The 17,526-nt window shown below is 40.5% G+C and overlaps 1 protein-coding gene across 1 annotated transcript in view; it reads left to right on the top strand.

The window, feature by feature from the left end:
• The window catches only part of acsl2 (acyl-CoA synthetase long chain family member 2), a 72,176-nt gene that overhangs the window by 12,053 nt on the left and 42,597 nt on the right, over window positions 1–17,526 (top strand). The window contains exon 2 of the mRNA XM_067413037.1: window positions 16,402–16,649. Within this exon, the coding sequence (XP_067269138.1) occupies window positions 16,404–16,649 (246 nt within the window). The 5' untranslated portion in view covers window positions 16,402–16,403. The remainder of the gene's footprint in view (window positions 1–16,401; window positions 16,650–17,526) is intronic.

Here is a 17,526-nt window from a genome sequence, read left to right as displayed (position 1 = left end):
AACCCGGCCTGGGATGCAGAAATGCTTTCACCATCCCTGGCGCAAACTCTAGACATGAGGGCCCTACTGACAGGGACTGAATATCTCCTATCCTTTTAAGAGATGAAATGGCCAAAAGGAAGATAGTTTTTAAGGTGAGGAACTTATCCGAAACCTCCTCCAGAGGTTCGAACGGAGGTCCGGACAAGCACCTCAAAACAATGGCCAAGTCCCATGCTGGGACCCTCGAGTGCATAACTGGCCTCAACCTTAATGTGCCACGAAAGAAGCGTGTAATTAGAGGGTGTCTTCCCAAAGACACTCCACTGCAAGGGACGTGGAAGGCACCCAAGGCCGCCACGTACACCTTAAGTGTGGAGGGGGTCAACCCTGCAGAGAACCTCTCCTGCAGGAACTCCAGCACTGTACCAACCGGGCAGTTAACTGGGTCCCACTGGCGTTCTCTGCACCATGCTGAGAAAAGTCTCCATTTCAAAGCGTACAGCTTCCTTGTGGACGGAGCTCTGGAGTGTAGGATGGTCTCCACGACCTCGGCCGAGAGACCTTCCTCTATGAGCCTAGCCCCCTCAGAGGCCAGGCCCACAGTTTCCACATCTCCGGGCGTGGGTGCAGGAATCTCCCGCCCGCCTGAGAGAGTAGATCCCTCCTGATCGGAATCTCCATCGGAGAGCCTTCCAGGAGAGATATTAGGTCCGAAAACCATACTCGGGTCGGCCAGTTCGGAGCCACTAGAAGTACCTGGGCCCCGTCCCGGCGTACCCTCTCCAGAACTCCTGGAAGCAAGACAATCGGGGGGAAGGCGTACAGAGGCAGCCTCGGCCACTCCTGTACCATGGCATCCAGCCCCAGCGGGGCCGGATGGGTCAGAGAAAACCACTGCGGGCAGTGAGAATTCTCCGCCGAAGCGAACAGGTCTATCTCCGCTTTCCCATAAACCTTCCAAAGGAGCTCCACCACCTCTGGGTGGAGTCTCCAATCCCCGGGCCTCGGCCCCTGTCTCGACAGGCTGTCTGCTTCCTGATTCAGGGCCCCCGGGATATATACTGCCCTGATTGACAGCAATTTCCCTTGGGCCCACAGGAGGATCCGATGTGCCAATTTGTCCAACGGACGAGACCTCAGACCCCCCTGGTGATTTATATAGGCCACCACGGACGTGTTGTCTGTTCTGACTAGTACATGGTGGCCCCTGAGGTCGGGCAGGAACTGTTTCAATGCAAGAAACACTGCGAGCATCTCTAGCCGATTTATGTGCCAGTGCCGCTGATGTTCCTGCCATAGACCCTGGGATGAGCGACCACTCATGGTCGCCCCCCAGCCCGTGAGAGAGGCGTCTGTCGTTAGCGTTACGCGACGAACATGAGCCCCCAACACGGGACCCTGAGATAAAAACCCCGGGTTTTTCCACATGACCAGAGCACGTAGGCATCGCCACGTGACTTTGATCGTGCGGAGCGGATTTCCCCTCGGGGAGAACCCTTTTGTTTTGAGCCACCACTGCAGTGGCCTCATGTACAGTAGGCCAAAAGGTATCACGTTGGACGCTGCTGCCATGAGACCTAACAGTTTCTGGAACCGTTTCACAGTGACGGCTCGGCCTAGCTTCTGTTCTTTGGCGGCTGCCAGGATCGATGCTATGAGTGTTGGCGATAATTGCGCCCGCATAATTACCGAGTCCCAGTTCACACCTAGAAAAGTGGTTCTCTGAGCCGGAGAAAGCAAACTCTTCTTGGCGTTCAGCCTCAACCCCAGCTTCGACATATGGGCGAGAACAGCATCTCGATGCTGAACCGCCATCTGCTCTGTATTCGCTAGAATCAGCCAGTCGTCGATATAGTTCAGTATGCGGATGCCCTGTAGACGCAGCGGCGCCAGAGCTGCATCCACACACTTGGTGAACGTGCGGGGTGACAGTGCTAGACCGAAGGGAAGTACACGATATTGGTATGCCTCTCCCCCGAAGGCAAACCTCAGGAACTTCCTGTGATGTGGAAGGATGGAGACATGAAAATACGCATCTTTGAGGTCTATGGTGACAAACCAATCCTCCGATCTGACCTGCGCTACAATCTGTCTGAGTGTAAGCATCTTGAATTTGAGCTTGGCCACCGAGCGATTCAATAGCCGCAGATCTAATATCGGGCGTAAGCCCCCATCCTTCTTCGGCACGATGAAGTAACGGCTGTAAAAGCCAGACTCCCTGCTGGGAGGGGGAACCCTCTCTATAGCCCCTTTTTGCAGGAGTGTCTCTACTTCCTGTGCCATTACCAGAGCCTGCTCCGGGCCCACCTCTGTAGGTAGGACACCGCAGAAAGGAGGTGGCCGACTCTTGAATTGAATGGCGTACCCCCTTTCTACTATCTGCAGGACCCAACGAGATATATTTGATAGACGTTTCCATTCGTCTAGAAAATCTACTAAGGGAACCAGCCTCTCGAGGCTGGCCTCTGGTGTATTTTGAGCAACAAATGCAGTGCCCTGAAGCGGCGGACCGGCAGGGAACGACTGACTTGACTGCTCGGGGACCCCCCGGAGGGGGTGCGGACCACCCTCGGGTGGCCCGCGGAGACCGACTGCGCCCCGGCATTGCGGCGGGGTTGGCAGCGCGGCCCCCCGAGGGTGCCGTAGGGAAGCGGGTACCGTTAGCAGGGGTAAACACCGCTTCCCTATGGGGGGAACCACCCTCAGCGTCCTGACGCTTCTGGCGTCAGGAACGCTTCGACGAGGCCTTCTTGGCGATCAGGACTGTCCGCAGATCAGCCCTGCCCCTCGAAGGCCTCGCCTGAGAGCGCCGCCCCTCGTCCCCGCGCTGAGGGGGAGCTCGAGCGGCGACGCTCTGTTTTTGTTGCGCCCTGTGAGCGGAGCTCGTACTCGGCTTAGGCTGCCTGATGTCAGCGGCAGCCCCAGGGACCTGGACCCGGAGAGGGAGAAACTGCTTTAGCGCCGCAGCTTGTTTCTTTGACTCCTGGAACCTCTCGGTGACAGTGTGTACTGCGTCACCGAAGAGGCCACCAGGAGACAGCGGCGCGTCGAGCAGGAAGCTTTTCTCCCTCTCCTTGATTTCAGTGGGGTTGAGCCATAAATGTCTCTCCGTAGCCACCAATGCTGCCATAGAGCGGCCAACACATCTGGCCGTCTCTTTGGTGGCCCGGAGAGTCAGATCAGCTGCTGTTCTTAGCTCATTTATGACATCACCCCCCACTTCATCACGTCCATCTAAGTCCCTGAGCAGGTCAGCCTGATAAGCCTGCATTATAGCCATGGTATGCAGGCATGCAGCAGCCTGACCTGCCGCCGAGTACGCTTTGCCCACCAGTGCCGACGTTGTTTTCAATGGTCTGGTGGGCAAAGTCGGGGCCTTTAGGGACGATGCCGAGGAAGGCGAGAGATGGCTCGCGAGCGTCTCTTCTACCTTTGGCATCGCCCCATAACCGTAGTGCTTCAGCCCCATGATGTTGCTGTAGACCGAAGTCTGAGGGCTGAACACACGGTATGATGCCGGTCTCCTCCATGATGTTGCCACCTCGGTGTGCAAATCATGGAAGAATGGCAGGCCCCGCCGCTGAGGTTCTGAAGCGCGAGCGGGCAGAAATCTTTCATCTAATTTGCTAGATCTTTTCCTTCCTGCCTCAGATCTCTCTACGGGCCAGTCAATATTTAATCTGGCCACAGCTCGCGTTAGAACCTCAACGAGCTCCTCACTCGCAGGGGACTGAAGTGGCGAATCTTCAGTCGCGATGCTCTCAACGTCCACCTCCTCGGAGCTGGATAGTTGGAGCACCGGCGGCTCTCTCGGGGGGGAAGAAACCGCAATGCGTGCTTCCAAGCCCCGAGAAGAACCGCTGGATGGAGCAGGTGAGGGCAGAGATAAGGCAGCGCCCGTCTCAAACCCCTCTGCAACATCCAATTGTGAACCCCACGACTGCAGCCTCCGCTCTGCCTCGGCAGCAGCGGGACCAGAGCCGCGGGGAACACGAGCCGAGGCACCCTCCTCGAAGAGTGCCCGGCGGGAGCGCAGCGTTCTCAGTGGCATACGCTCACAGTGCTCGCAAGCAGCCCCCTCGAGGGCTGCCTGGGCATGCTGCGCTCCCAAGCAGGCAACACAAAGAGAGTGTGTATCCCCACTCGTGATGTAGCGTGGGCAGGGATGTACACACCTCTTGAACTGACTGCTTTCACTCGCCATTTCTCTATCTATTTATTTTCTCTTTTTTGTAAATATAAGGAATATTTAACAAAGGGTGGAAAAACTCTTTCAATAGACAGACAAAAACACCAAATAGACAGACAGGTTCACACAGATCGCTTGCTGAAGGCTCAGAAGCTAGTTCCTGTTTGTTTTCACGGACGTTTTATAGCTTCCGGTCGATGACGTCATCACGCCGACGATCGATCTTTTTTCCGATGGAATGGTTCTACAGGCGCTTCACGACGCATTAACGCAGAGGCGTTCTCACAGCGTTTCGACGCAGCTCGAGTTCCCCGAAAGGGAACTAGCAGTTAACGTGACTTTTAATGATAATGTCAAGACCTTCGGTAAGGCCTCATGCGGCGCCTGCAAAACTGACAAACTTAATGTTACTGTCTGAAACCAAGCGCCACTTTTACATTTTATAGCTCAATAAATGCATACTCATTCGGCTAAAACCTAACTTAATGCAATGTAAGTAGTAACTTACATCGGTTGCACGTTGTTTAAGACTCTCAAAAACGCCACAGAAATCTGAAGCTGGTCCGGTACAGGAGACAACGAGCAAGCAACGATCTCGCTGTTCTGCTGCACCATGTGGGCGTCGTGGCGTTTTACTTTGGATATAAACACTTAGAGTTTTGTAGAAGCAATTTTTTGTGAATGTCAGTAAAATAATTTTTTTGATAAATATTCACACTTTTTACTTACGTAAAACTTAAATTAATTCAAAAAGAAAAGAGAATCAGTTCATTGGAAGAAATATACTTTTTTAAAATAAATTCCTACAGACAACACCCTTGAAGGACTTTTTACAGTGTGTGAAAAAAGTTCTAGCTACGCCCTTGGTCCAAAGGATTGTTTTTCCTGAAGATATATTTTCAATATTCTTTCAGCTGAATGATTGAAATCAAGGTTCACTGCAGAATATTACATATTGATCTCTTCACAGTCTCGTTTTCAAATGAAATATGCTTTTAGACTTCCATTGAAAGTACAATCATTTTTGCTTTAACATTGCTTTAATTGCATCTTATTTAAATGCCACATTTGTCTCCCATCTCCGCTCTTTGTGAGTCGTTGATATCTACCGTGCGGATGTCTGAGAGCTTGAGGTTTCTTCAGGTTGTAAATCTGTAGGCCTTTCTTTTGAATTGGGCTTTAGTTCATTTAGCACCAGTTTGAGTAATAGCCTCTGTCGCTCTCTCCCCTCTTTGTTCTGTTTAAGTTCCCAAGTGAGTGCCAGAAACACACAATAGTGTCTGTCTACCTCTGACAATGGCCCTTATGGATGAGGGAGGGAGGGAGAGAAAGAGAGTGGTCTGTCCTCATCTGTGACGCGTAATTATTTTCAGATGTCATCTCTGCGAAATCCATTTATCTCCAGCTTTTGTGGACCTGTGACCGAGAGAGGGATGCGCAGAGATGCTCATATGAAAAGGGATGTCGCTGTTTGCAGTTGCATTGCTTTGAACCCTCGCCTCTAAAGGGACCACATGTAGGGTTTACAAAGTCCCTTGGAAGTGCTTTTTTTTTTTTGCATGGTTGCATGGTCACATAAATAAGTTTCCATGCTAATAATTCAATTAATCTGATGTTTAACATGAAATTGCGACATTAACATGGACATCTTCAATACTTCTTATTAAAGGGGGGGTGAAACACTCAGTTTCAGTCAGTGTCATGTCAATCTTGAGTACCTATAGAGTAGCATTGCATCCTGCATATCTCCGAAAAGTCTTTATTTTTTTAATAATTATATAAGAAAGATGCGCTGTTCCGAGTCTTTCCGAAAAAAGCCGAGCGGGTGGGGGCGTGTCGTGTGAGCGGAGCTAAATAATGACGTGTGCAGCAGCGCGCTGTGTGTTGAGTCGAGCGTCATCCCTAACAGCGGTAAAAAAACTTTATTCAAAAAAAAAAATATGGCTTTTAATCAGATACAGCCATACATCTATGATCCGGAATCAGACCCAGAGGCTGCAGTTGAACAGGAGCAGCAGCAAAAACGACTAGAGCAGGACGTCTGTATGTGGTAAGTTACAAGTTATACACTAACTATATAATATGCTTAGCGGCTTGTGTTATTTACATATTTATACTTGAATTATATCGTCGTATTTTTGTCTTTGAAGGTGTACATGTGGGAAGTGCAGTTGTGCACGTGTGTTTACGCGTGGTTTGTGTAGACAATTGTAACGTTAGTAAGCGGACTGGTTTTGCACCGCAGGCTAAGTTAGTGTTTACATAGATAGACACGGAATAGTAGCGCATTTGAATGAAGAAGCGCGCTTATTTAGTTCAACATATTTCCCCCCTTTGTGTATTGTTGTTTGGAGTGCTTTTACAATACACAAACATAAAGTTACACATATAGTGGCCAGCTAAACAAATGTACACGCACTACACATCGCATGCTCCATTGATCAATTAACTATACGTGATCATGTTTGGGCTACTTGATGAGCATAGGCAAAGACACAGACATTTGAAGCACTCTTACTCACAGCCTGCGGTTCTAACGTTAGGACCTTTATCGTTGGGACTGCTCCATCCTTCAGCATTAGGCGATTGGAAAAGCCGGCGTCAAGCTGGGCCTTGTTTATGAAACAGTCGGCACCGAAATGCAGCGAACAGATATAAACATTCGCGCAACTCAGTTGCTGATCCGGAAAAGCAAATTACATCCACTGTTGCCTTAACGCGGGGTTTTTGGCGAATCTGTGCAGGACTGTCTTGGTCTGGCAACCAAAAACCCACTTTTTTGGTGACATTGTTATGTGCTATGTGTAATTGTCACCTGTCCAGCATCCTACAAACCAGCGTTTTGATGGGCATAGCCTGTTGCTTTCGCTCTCTCCCTCGCTCTCTCTCACGCGCTTCCGGTAGAATTGTCCGTAAGGCCCATACAAGGAAATTCCGCCCCCACTAACGTCAATGGGGACGCATGATCTCAAAAAACTTGCCGAAACTTATGACTAACCGGAAGTAGTATTTTTGACAAAGAAATACTCCCATCAAACGTCCACCTTAACTTTTGAAACTTTGTCTATGTTTAGTATGGGATTCCAAGTCTTTAACAGTGTAAAAAGATCAGTATGCATGAAACAGCATTTCACCCCCCCTTTAAGCAATGATGCATTGCATTCATCAAAAGTAACTTTAAAGTCATTTTAAATAAATTGCAAATGCATGCTGTTATTTTAACTTGCCTGCCTTGCCTTGCCTTGAGCAGCATATTAAAATGATTTCTGTAGGATCACATGATGCTGAAATGTACTAAATAATAAAAATTACATTTTTGAAATGTTAAAATAGCATGTCATTTGGAATTCAGTATATTCCATATGGTTTGAAATGTATTAACCATTTAAATAATTTTAAAGAGTTCATAATTGTATAAATTAAGTATTTAAATGTTTAATATTGGTACTAAACTGATTTTTTGTTGTTGTAAAATATCTGATATGCGGGTCAATGACGTATAAGGATTTTCAACTGGCCAATTTAAAAATAAAATAAAATAATATCTATTGCAGTTGTTCAAACTTTGTGTACACATTCATATTCAAAATTCAAATTAAGTGATTTGACAGTTTTTTCATCTAGGTGAATTGGCCGTGGCCTCAAAAAATGCCATGCTTTTTTTCCCTTCTTTTTTGTAAAAAAACAACAAAAAACATCTTTTTTTTGCCATGCTAAAAAATGCCATGCATGCAATGACCATGATTTATATTAAAATTTATTTATGTCCTGATTAACATTTTTTTTCACAGTAATTAAAGTCTTTAAAAGTGACTTTTAAACATTTCTTTTGAGCTTTTGCAAAATATGATCTTACATGTTTGTTTTTCAGTTTCACAGTTGCCTTCTTAAATGTAGTTAACAGACTTGTTTTTCTTGTAAATTGCATAAAACTGTTGAAAATGTTTAAAAAAAAATACCACTTAAGCATTCTGTATCAGTGATTTCTATTTCATTTTAATACAGTTATTGCTATTATATGTCACACCACATAATGAGTGGTCGCTCCAAATGACGTGTCTTGAATATTATTAAAAATCTATTTAAAGAGATCAATAAACAATACATTTCATAAAAACAATTCAACTTTTATTTCCAATTTTATCAATTTTGCAGAATTGTTTAATGAACATAAACAAATATTTTATATTTCATTTAACTTGACAAAGGAGAAGATGGAAAAAAAATATTATTTTGATTTAATTTAGATCAGAACCATGTATAATCAATCATGTAATATTCCTTGTCATGAACATTTCCTACCGTAATTATATAAAAATGTATTAGTAGTAGTAATATGGCTAAGGACTTAATTTGGATAACTTTAAAGAAAGGGGTCCAGGGTCACACTTGTGAACACACATTTAATTAAACCTGACAAACATCATGCTGCTAATTTTTTTTCTTATGGTGTACAAAGATAAAAAATAAACTGTCTGAAATGTTTGTAAATGACCCAAATTGGATAAAAATGTATTCCAAATAATACTAAAATAAAGTTTATTTTTTAGTTACTTTACATATATAAACCATCAATTGAATAGAAAAGCACTAAAGGACATTTTATCAGACATATATCTATCATGCAAAACACTTTTTAAATTCACTCAAAATGTTCAGGCATAGAATTGGCCACCTAAACATAACAAGCTAGATTCCCACAAAAGGTCACTATGAAATGTATAATACAAATATCTATTTGTAGAAATAACTTACTCATTGTTCTTTTGAGGTTGCATCACATGATATCCAAATGTGGTAACTGCATATACCAGCTGTTAAAAAGGTTATTTTTGTCCAAATTTGAGAGAGAGTTACAAACATGCTTGCTGCATATGGCTATTTGCCATATGATGCAACTTACTAACTTTAATTGAATTTCAAACTAAAAGAAACAAAAAAATGTAGTTTCTTGATTACACACCACATGAAATTTTATAAAAATCATCAGACAATGTTTGTCTGAAATAAATAAAAAAACAAATGCTTTGCAATTTTGTGCAGGATTGAAAAACACTGGAAACCATGCCAAATAGTGTAGAAAATAAATCTGAATGCATTTAGTCATTTTAAAGATGTTTCCAAAACAGAAGTTAGGGCCGGACGGTCGCGCCACATGATATTTTGATACGTCACGTCATTGACCCACACGTCTCTGACTGCACATATTCAATATTAAAGTGCCAAATGCACTTACTCTTTGAATATGACAAGATAATTACGATAATAAAAGTATAATAGAGTTTTTGTGGTTAAGACATTCTTGGTTTTGAATGAATTATGAGTCCATATTTTTATACTATTTTTGTAAATATTATTAATATTGATACATATTTTGTCTCATTAGTAGTTATAAATTTGTGTGTGTGTGTATACACTCTTGTGTTAAGTATTCTGGAGGCAAATATCTTGGCACTTGTTGTGGTGGAATCTGGGGGGGGGGGGCATTTTCCCTCTCACCATGGGAATACCAATGCAGGGTGAGGGCTGATGACATCACCCTTTATCCTTCTGTTGTTTAATGGGGGGAGGAAGTGGGTGAGAGGTTAGAGAAGAGGGGTGGGGGGGTGGGATGAGTGAGTTTATGAGAGAGAGAGAGAGAGAGAGAGAGAGAGAGAGAGAGAGAGAGAGAGAGAGAGAGAGAGAGAGAGAGAATCAATGACCGTATTTGGGTCGTCTCATGTGATCGTTACAGATCGTCTCATTGGCAAACGCGATCACACTCATTCACACTCGGGCCTCCCAGTCACCCCATCACACCATCAAATCAGTGCCAACTGTACCCGCTTCACCAGTGTCATGTCCTGCTGCTGGACAACATTAAATTTCATTTGCAACCTGTCAGCGAGAACAGGCACATGAAGCTCTCATCATCACCTCCACCTGTCCTTCTGTGTGTCCTGCAACGCATTCACGCCTGCTTGTGTTTGTGTTTTGGCTGCCTGCTAGAAAATGGCCGAAAGTTACCCCTGTTGAGCGCCTGTTGTTTGTCGGCCAATCATCGTTACTTCCTCCTGGCATTCAAACGGGGGCCCAAAACATTTGCTGGCTTCTCTCAGGGCTGAGTGGCTTTCATTCAGGTTTTGTTCTCAGGCCTCTTTACAAGAAATCAATGAAAGTTGTTCGTAATTTGGAGTCACTGCACAATTAACTAAATATCAGTGTCCCAAATTACAGTTAGAGTAATGAACAATAATTTCTGCTGGTTTTTTTTTTTTTTTTGGATGTTTATTATCTTTTATAATGTCACCATCAGTGGGAAGAAACTAGAAACATGTAATGGCGTACATAACACACACGGTTTCTGTCATGTTAATCTTGAGTAACTATAGAGTAGTATTGCATCCTTCAGAAGAGTCCGAAGAATCTGAAGAGTCGTTAGTTTTTATCATATTTATAAAAGACAGATGCGCTGTACTGATTCTTTCTGAAACAGGCATGCTGTGGGCGGAGCTAAACACACACACACACGCGTTTGTTTTTGTGACATATGGGGACATTCCATAGGCGTAATGGTTTTTATGCTGTACAAAACATATTTTCTATCCCCCTACACTGCCCCTGCTCCTAAACCTACCCATCACAGGAAACATTCTGCATTTTTACTTTCTAAAAAAACTCCTTCTGTATGATGTCCTCATATTACACTCTCTCCTTGTAATACCTATGTCATACCCATGTCATTATGCACATTTGTGTCCTCATATGTCACAAAAACATGCCCACACACACCATTATCCCTGGATAACTTTTTGATTACGTAACAAAATGACTTCAGTATAGGGCTGTGCAATATATCGAAATTATCAAAATATTGCAAATGTACATACCGCAATGGCACACAATATCAGAATGATTTGAATAGGCTACTTCAACATTGTGCAAAGTTTACATTTTAGTTTGACACATATAGCAGAGAACAGACAGGGCACACGACTGTTACTTATGTGACTTGCTTGACATTAAAAAGAGTCTATCTTGCGCTATCTGACACACACAGCGAAACATGCGCACAAGCTGCCTCTGAATGTGTGTGATCCCTTCAGTTCTGTTTCGTGTCTTGTTACACACTCAAAACTGTCAATACACACAGTTATGTCAAAATGGCTGTCTTGATGGATATTCATGTAAACCCAGTTGCTTTAACAATATCAGTTGGGGAAAGAAGCCAAATGCGTGTTAATAGGATTTTAAAGTGACAGTTACTAATACAGTAAACCTGCTAATAATACAGTAAACCTGCTAATAATATGGTAAACCTGCTAATAATACGTTAAACCTGCTAATAATACGGTACACCTGCTAATAATACAGTAAACCCGCTAATAATACGGCAACCCGCTAATAATATGGCAAAATAATATAGCAAACCCGCTAATAATACGGCAAACCCGCTAATAATACGGTAAACCCGCTAATGATACATTAAACCCGCTAATAATATGGTAAACCTGCTAATAATACAGTAAACCCGCGTATTGCTAATATGGTAAACCCGCTAATAATACGGTAACCCGCTAATAATACATTAAACCCGCTAATAATACAGTAAACCTGCTAATAATACAGTAAACCCGGTACACCCGCTAATAATACGGTAAACCCGCTAATAATACGGTAAACTCGCTAATAATACGGTAAGCCGCTAATAATACATTAAACCCGCTAATAATACAGTAAACCTGCTAATAATACAGTAAACCCGGTAAACCCGCTAATAATACGGTAAACCCGCTAATAAGATGGTTACCCGCTAATAATACAGTAAACCCGCTAATAATACAGTAAACCTGGTAATAATACGGTACACCTGCTAATAATACGGTACACCTGCTAATAATACGGTAAACCCGCTAATAATACGGCAAACCCGCTAATAATATGGCAAACCTGCTAATAATATGGCAAACCCGCTAATAATACGGCACACCCGCTAATAATACGGTAAACCCGCTAATGATACATTAAACCCGCTAATAATACGGTAAACCCGCTAATAATACATTAAACCCGCTAATAATACAGTAAACCCGCTAATAATACATTAAACCCGCTAATAATACGGTAAACCCGCTAATAATACATTAAACCCGCTAATAATACAGTAAACCCGCTAATAATACAGTTAACCCACTAATAATCCAGTAAACCCGCTAATAATACAATAACCTGCTAATAATACAGTAACCTGCTAATAATACAGTAAACCTGCTAATAATACAGTAAGCCTGCTAATAATACAGTAAACCCGCTAATAATACAGTAAGCCCGCTAATAATACAGTAAGCCTGCTAATAATACAGTAAGCCTGCTAATAATAGAGTAAGCCTGCTAATAATAGAGTAAGCCTGCTAATAATACAGTAAACCCGCTAATAATACAGTAAGCCTGCTAATAATACAGTAAACCTGCTAATAATACAGTAAACCCGCTAATAATACAGTAAGCCTGCTAATAATACAGTAAGCCTGCTAATAATACAGTAAACCTGCTAATAATACAGTAAACCCGCTAATAATACAGTAAACCCGCTAATAATACAGTAAGCCTGCTAATAATACAGTAAGCCTGCTAATAATAGAGTAAGCCTGCTAATAATACAGTAAACCTGCTAATAATACAGTAAACCCGCTAATAATACAGTAAGCCTGCTAATAATACAGTAAACCCGCTAATAATACAGTAAGCCTGCTAATAATACAGTAAGCCTGCTAATAATACAGTAAGCCTGCTAATAATAGAGTAAGCCTGCTAATAATAGAGTAAGCCTGCTAATAATAGAGTAAGCCTGCTAATAATACAGTAAACCTGCTAATAATACAGTAAACCCGCTAATAATACAGTAAGCCTGCTAATAATACAGTAAACCCGCTAATAATACAGTAAGCCTGCTAATAATACAGTAAGCCTGCTAATAATACAGTAAACCTGCTAATAATACAGTAAGCCTGCTAATAATACAGTAAGCCTGCTAATAATACAGTAAGCCTGCTAATAATACAGTAAGCCTGCTAATAATACAGTAAGCCTGCTAATAATACAGTAAACCTGCTAATAATACAGTAAGCCTGCTAATAATATTGTAATCCTGCCGCTGTCTGTCAAACAACAAGAGAAGAAAAGAAAATCACTCGGTGCTCTTGGCTGAATAACCTTTGTAGCTTTGATTTATCAGTGCATATTTAATTCAAGCGAATATTACTGTTTTTAGTTCTTATTTTTAATGACAAAAGAGATAAATAAAAATAATAAAAATAATCGTCCACCCCTATTTCAGGAGTCTTTGTTTACCTGGATGTTCTTGATGTTCAGTTTTAGGATGATATTACTGTATATCACCAAGTCAAGCAAAGAGTTTTTGGTATTTAAATATTTTCATTACTTTTTTTGTTTGTTTACACTGATGTTACAAATATATTGTCAGATTTATGACATTCATTTTTGCTAAAACACTGCTGGTCACTTTCAGAAGTTGTAGCGATGCTTTCTTTTCTTTTTCCCCAGAAAGAATGTGAAACAAATAATATGAAATATAAATAATATCATTCTCATTTTTGAAATATCATATCATATATCGAATATCGCATTTTTTAAGAAGATATCGCATATCGCATTTTTTCTTCAATATTGCACAGCCCTACTTCTGTGACCAAATGAAGCTGGTTGATGGACACACTTTTGCTCTCGCTCGGGTGCACACACACATCCAAGAGAAGTGCTCATACAAGCAGTCGTGAGATCATCATACAGGGCCATACTCGGAAAAAAAACTTTCTGAAACGTGTTTAAATCCTGAAGGAGTGCATTTGGCACAGAAACACGCGGTCAAATGTCCAACCAATTTTTTACAATGTTCATGTTTAGCACGAGAATAAGTCAGAATGCATAACCCCCCCCCCATTAATTACAAATAAATGTAACTTTAACCCGTTAGTTGCTAAGCACAAAATGTGTAATTAAATTAGTTTCTTATGAAAATGTTAACGATTACAAACGGGTTTAAATCTGAATAGTTTCTGTTAAAAGCTAGGAGATGTTGATATGTTGCTTTGCCTGTTTGTGATGTGCATTATGCCTCCTGCCATTTAAAGGCCGTTTAGTGAAGCAATGCTATTCTGATGATTTTGATTGGCTCTCTTGTTTGAATTTGCAGGTCAACCCTGCCTGATTTAAATGTTTGAAAATTATTAACAGTTAGACATTTTGAAAAGTAATCCAAACGTAATCAAATGTAATCAATTTCATTACTTAAATAAAGTAATTGAAATAGTTGCACTACTTATTACATTTTAAATAGTAACTTGTAATCTGTAACATATTACATTTCCAAAGCCTTCCCAACACTGGATGCCATGCATGTTTTATAATAGCAGCAATTCACTCAAGGTCATGAAATCCATGGCTTACTATAGGGCTGTTCATAGATTTAAACAAAATCAATCGTGATTAGTTGCAACCTTTTGTGCAATTAATCGCATACTTATCGTGAAATAAAGCTTACATTGTTTATCTTGTGTAACACTAATCGTGTCATCATTTGCTATATCCAGCAAAGTAAACCATCAGATTAAAGGGGGATTCCCAGAAAACTGTATTTTCTGCAAGCTTTTTCCAAGGTAAATGTAGGTGTCTTTCCAAAAAATAAGACTTGGAGACTCAGAAACAATCACAGAATATGACAGAGCTCGTGTTTTAAAGCGAAACACACACTAAAAAAGCGACTTGAGTCTCTATTCTCCCTGCACTCTCTGATGTAATCAGCCTGATTTTCTTGACAATAGCACTGTTTTGGAACGATTGTTTGACTGAATTTGCTTACTGAGTCATTGGACTAAAAGATTTCCCAGAGTTTAGCGGCTTAAAATGATTTGATCGCAAACAGAGAAGCGAAATCCGGTTAAATGGTTTGAATGGAAAATCCCACCTGCCAGGTTTACTGGTGCTTGTGCCATTGTAGATGCTCTCGACGTCTAAGATCATCTAACTGTATGACTGTGGGACGTAAATTATTACGATGCAATTTTGTGTGCTTCAGTACTTCACTTGTGTTATTAGTGTTAAATTGTTTTGTTGCGTCAAGGATTTGTAATTAATCACGTTTTAATTATTTGCGTGTTAACATTGACAGCCCTGCTTTATTATGGAGATTTTACCATTCATTTTCAGTTGTTAAAAAAAGAGGACCAAAAAGTGTTAGTACTTGTCAGAACAAATAAAAAATAAATAAAAAAAAGGTTTTATAAATCTTATCAAATCTGATGTAATGCATATTTTTGGGTCATGAATAGTGTGTTTGAACAAGTTTCAGTTGTTAAATAATATTTCAAAGTGTTAATATGTTTTGTGGGTTTTATTAGCGGGTTTACCGACTGTTTTGTGAGAGATTTGAGAATATACAAATTGCTGGAAAAGGTTTTGAATTTTCTCAACAGCTTTAGAAAACTACTGATTTATTTAAATGTACTAAAAATAAATGCAATTTTAAAAGGAAATAATGCACTTTGACAAAAAAATATACTCATCATGTCATTGACCTGTTAACTATTTGAAAACTGTTAACTATTAACCATTTGATTATCTTTTTATTTGATTTGATTTTTTTATTGTTTATGATTTTTGGTTATTGGGGAGCTGCTATTAAAAGACCAATTCAGCCTATTCAACACCAGTAAATAGAATGAAAGCGTTGTTTTGATGTTTTCTATGGTTAAATGTGAATTTCTGTATCACTATCACCAAATAGAATAGTAATGTATCTGTCTGAGCTGCCCGACTGGGCCAGGCATTACATTAATTCACTCAAGTTTAGGACAGGACTACCTGTTTAAAAACCATTTGAACAATCGGTATTTCTTTTTTTTCTTTTCTTTTTTTAATCTTTTTTTAAAATCTTTTTTTAAAATCTTTTTTTTTAATGCTAATAATGCCACAGAAATCACACACGTGGAATCAGGCTTGTTGTTTCACAAAAATAAAGCAAATATAGTGAGTATTAATTTAAAAAATGAAATACAATTAAATATAAATGCATAAATGAAACGTATTATAAATATAGTGTTACACACAATAATACCAAAGCATGTGTCAATTGGATTGTTCACTCAAAAAATGAAAATTGTAAAATATGAGAGAATATGATTCATTTTTCTCTTATGATGATGGCAATGGCAGTGAATCTATCTCTCTTACAGCTATGCAGTTTCAGGAGTGGTTACGTTCCCTGCGTTTCAGTGGAGGAGACGGGAAGTCTGAAATGGACAATCTGAAGACCCTCCTTCCATCTCTCCCCTCGTCCTTCTCTCTTTCCTCTCTGTCCCTCTCTCCATCCTCTATCATCGGGCTTGGAGCGCTAGCCTCTCTCACAACCTATTGGCTGGTGACCAGACCTCGACCAATCCAGCCTCCATGTGACCTGCAGGCCCAGTCTATACCTGTACAGGTAACAGTGTCGTTATGAACTGAAACTTGAAATATAAATGTTACTAAAATAAATTTGAAGTACTAAAATTAATAACACACACAAACAAATTTAAGCTCTATAGAAATATAAAATAACTGATACAAATGATATAAGCAAAAGACAATTACTAAAACAAACTAAAATGTAAATAAAGTCTGAAACTATAAAATAAAAGTTAATTCAACATATTAATTAACTCTATAATAGTATAGACATTATATATATATATATATATATATATATATATATATATATATATATATATATATATATATATATATATATATATATATATATATATATATATATATATATAATACTGATAGTGATTAATTGCTTGTTATACTCTTAATATATAATGTTCATAATGTGCCTGTCAAAATATAGTATTTGAAACCATTTGCAGAAATGGTATATTGATTCACATAAGTTAACTTTTGGTAGTCGGATCAAATAATAAGTTAACCCTGCAGAAAAACACTGAAAACCCTAATAAGTTGATTGAACTCAATTGATTTGAGTAAACTCATTCCCTCAATTCAATTGAGTAATGGAGTCTCCCAAAACTTGTATATTTAGGTTCACTTAGCTTGGTGCTCACGTTCACTGTACTTAAATTATTAAGTTCACCTAACTGGGTACACCAGAAGTTCAGTACACCATGCTGTGTACAACCAATCAAAACTTCAGCATGCATTGCAGCATGAATAAATTATACATCTGAATTGTGACACATTTTCTTTGATTCTTACTATTTGCTTTTACTTTTGCTCTTTTGTTCTGATGTTTTTGTAGCTTGTTTTATGTTCAGAGTTGATCTGTTTATCGGATTAAAAAAATAAAATAATTAATTGTC

Source organism: Pseudorasbora parva, chromosome 13 (genome assembly GCF_024679245.1).
Source record: "Pseudorasbora parva isolate DD20220531a chromosome 13, ASM2467924v1, whole genome shotgun sequence".
Lineage (NCBI taxonomy): Eukaryota > Metazoa > Chordata > Actinopteri > Cypriniformes > Gobionidae > Pseudorasbora > Pseudorasbora parva.
This window is presented reverse-complemented; position numbering and strand designations above follow the sequence as displayed.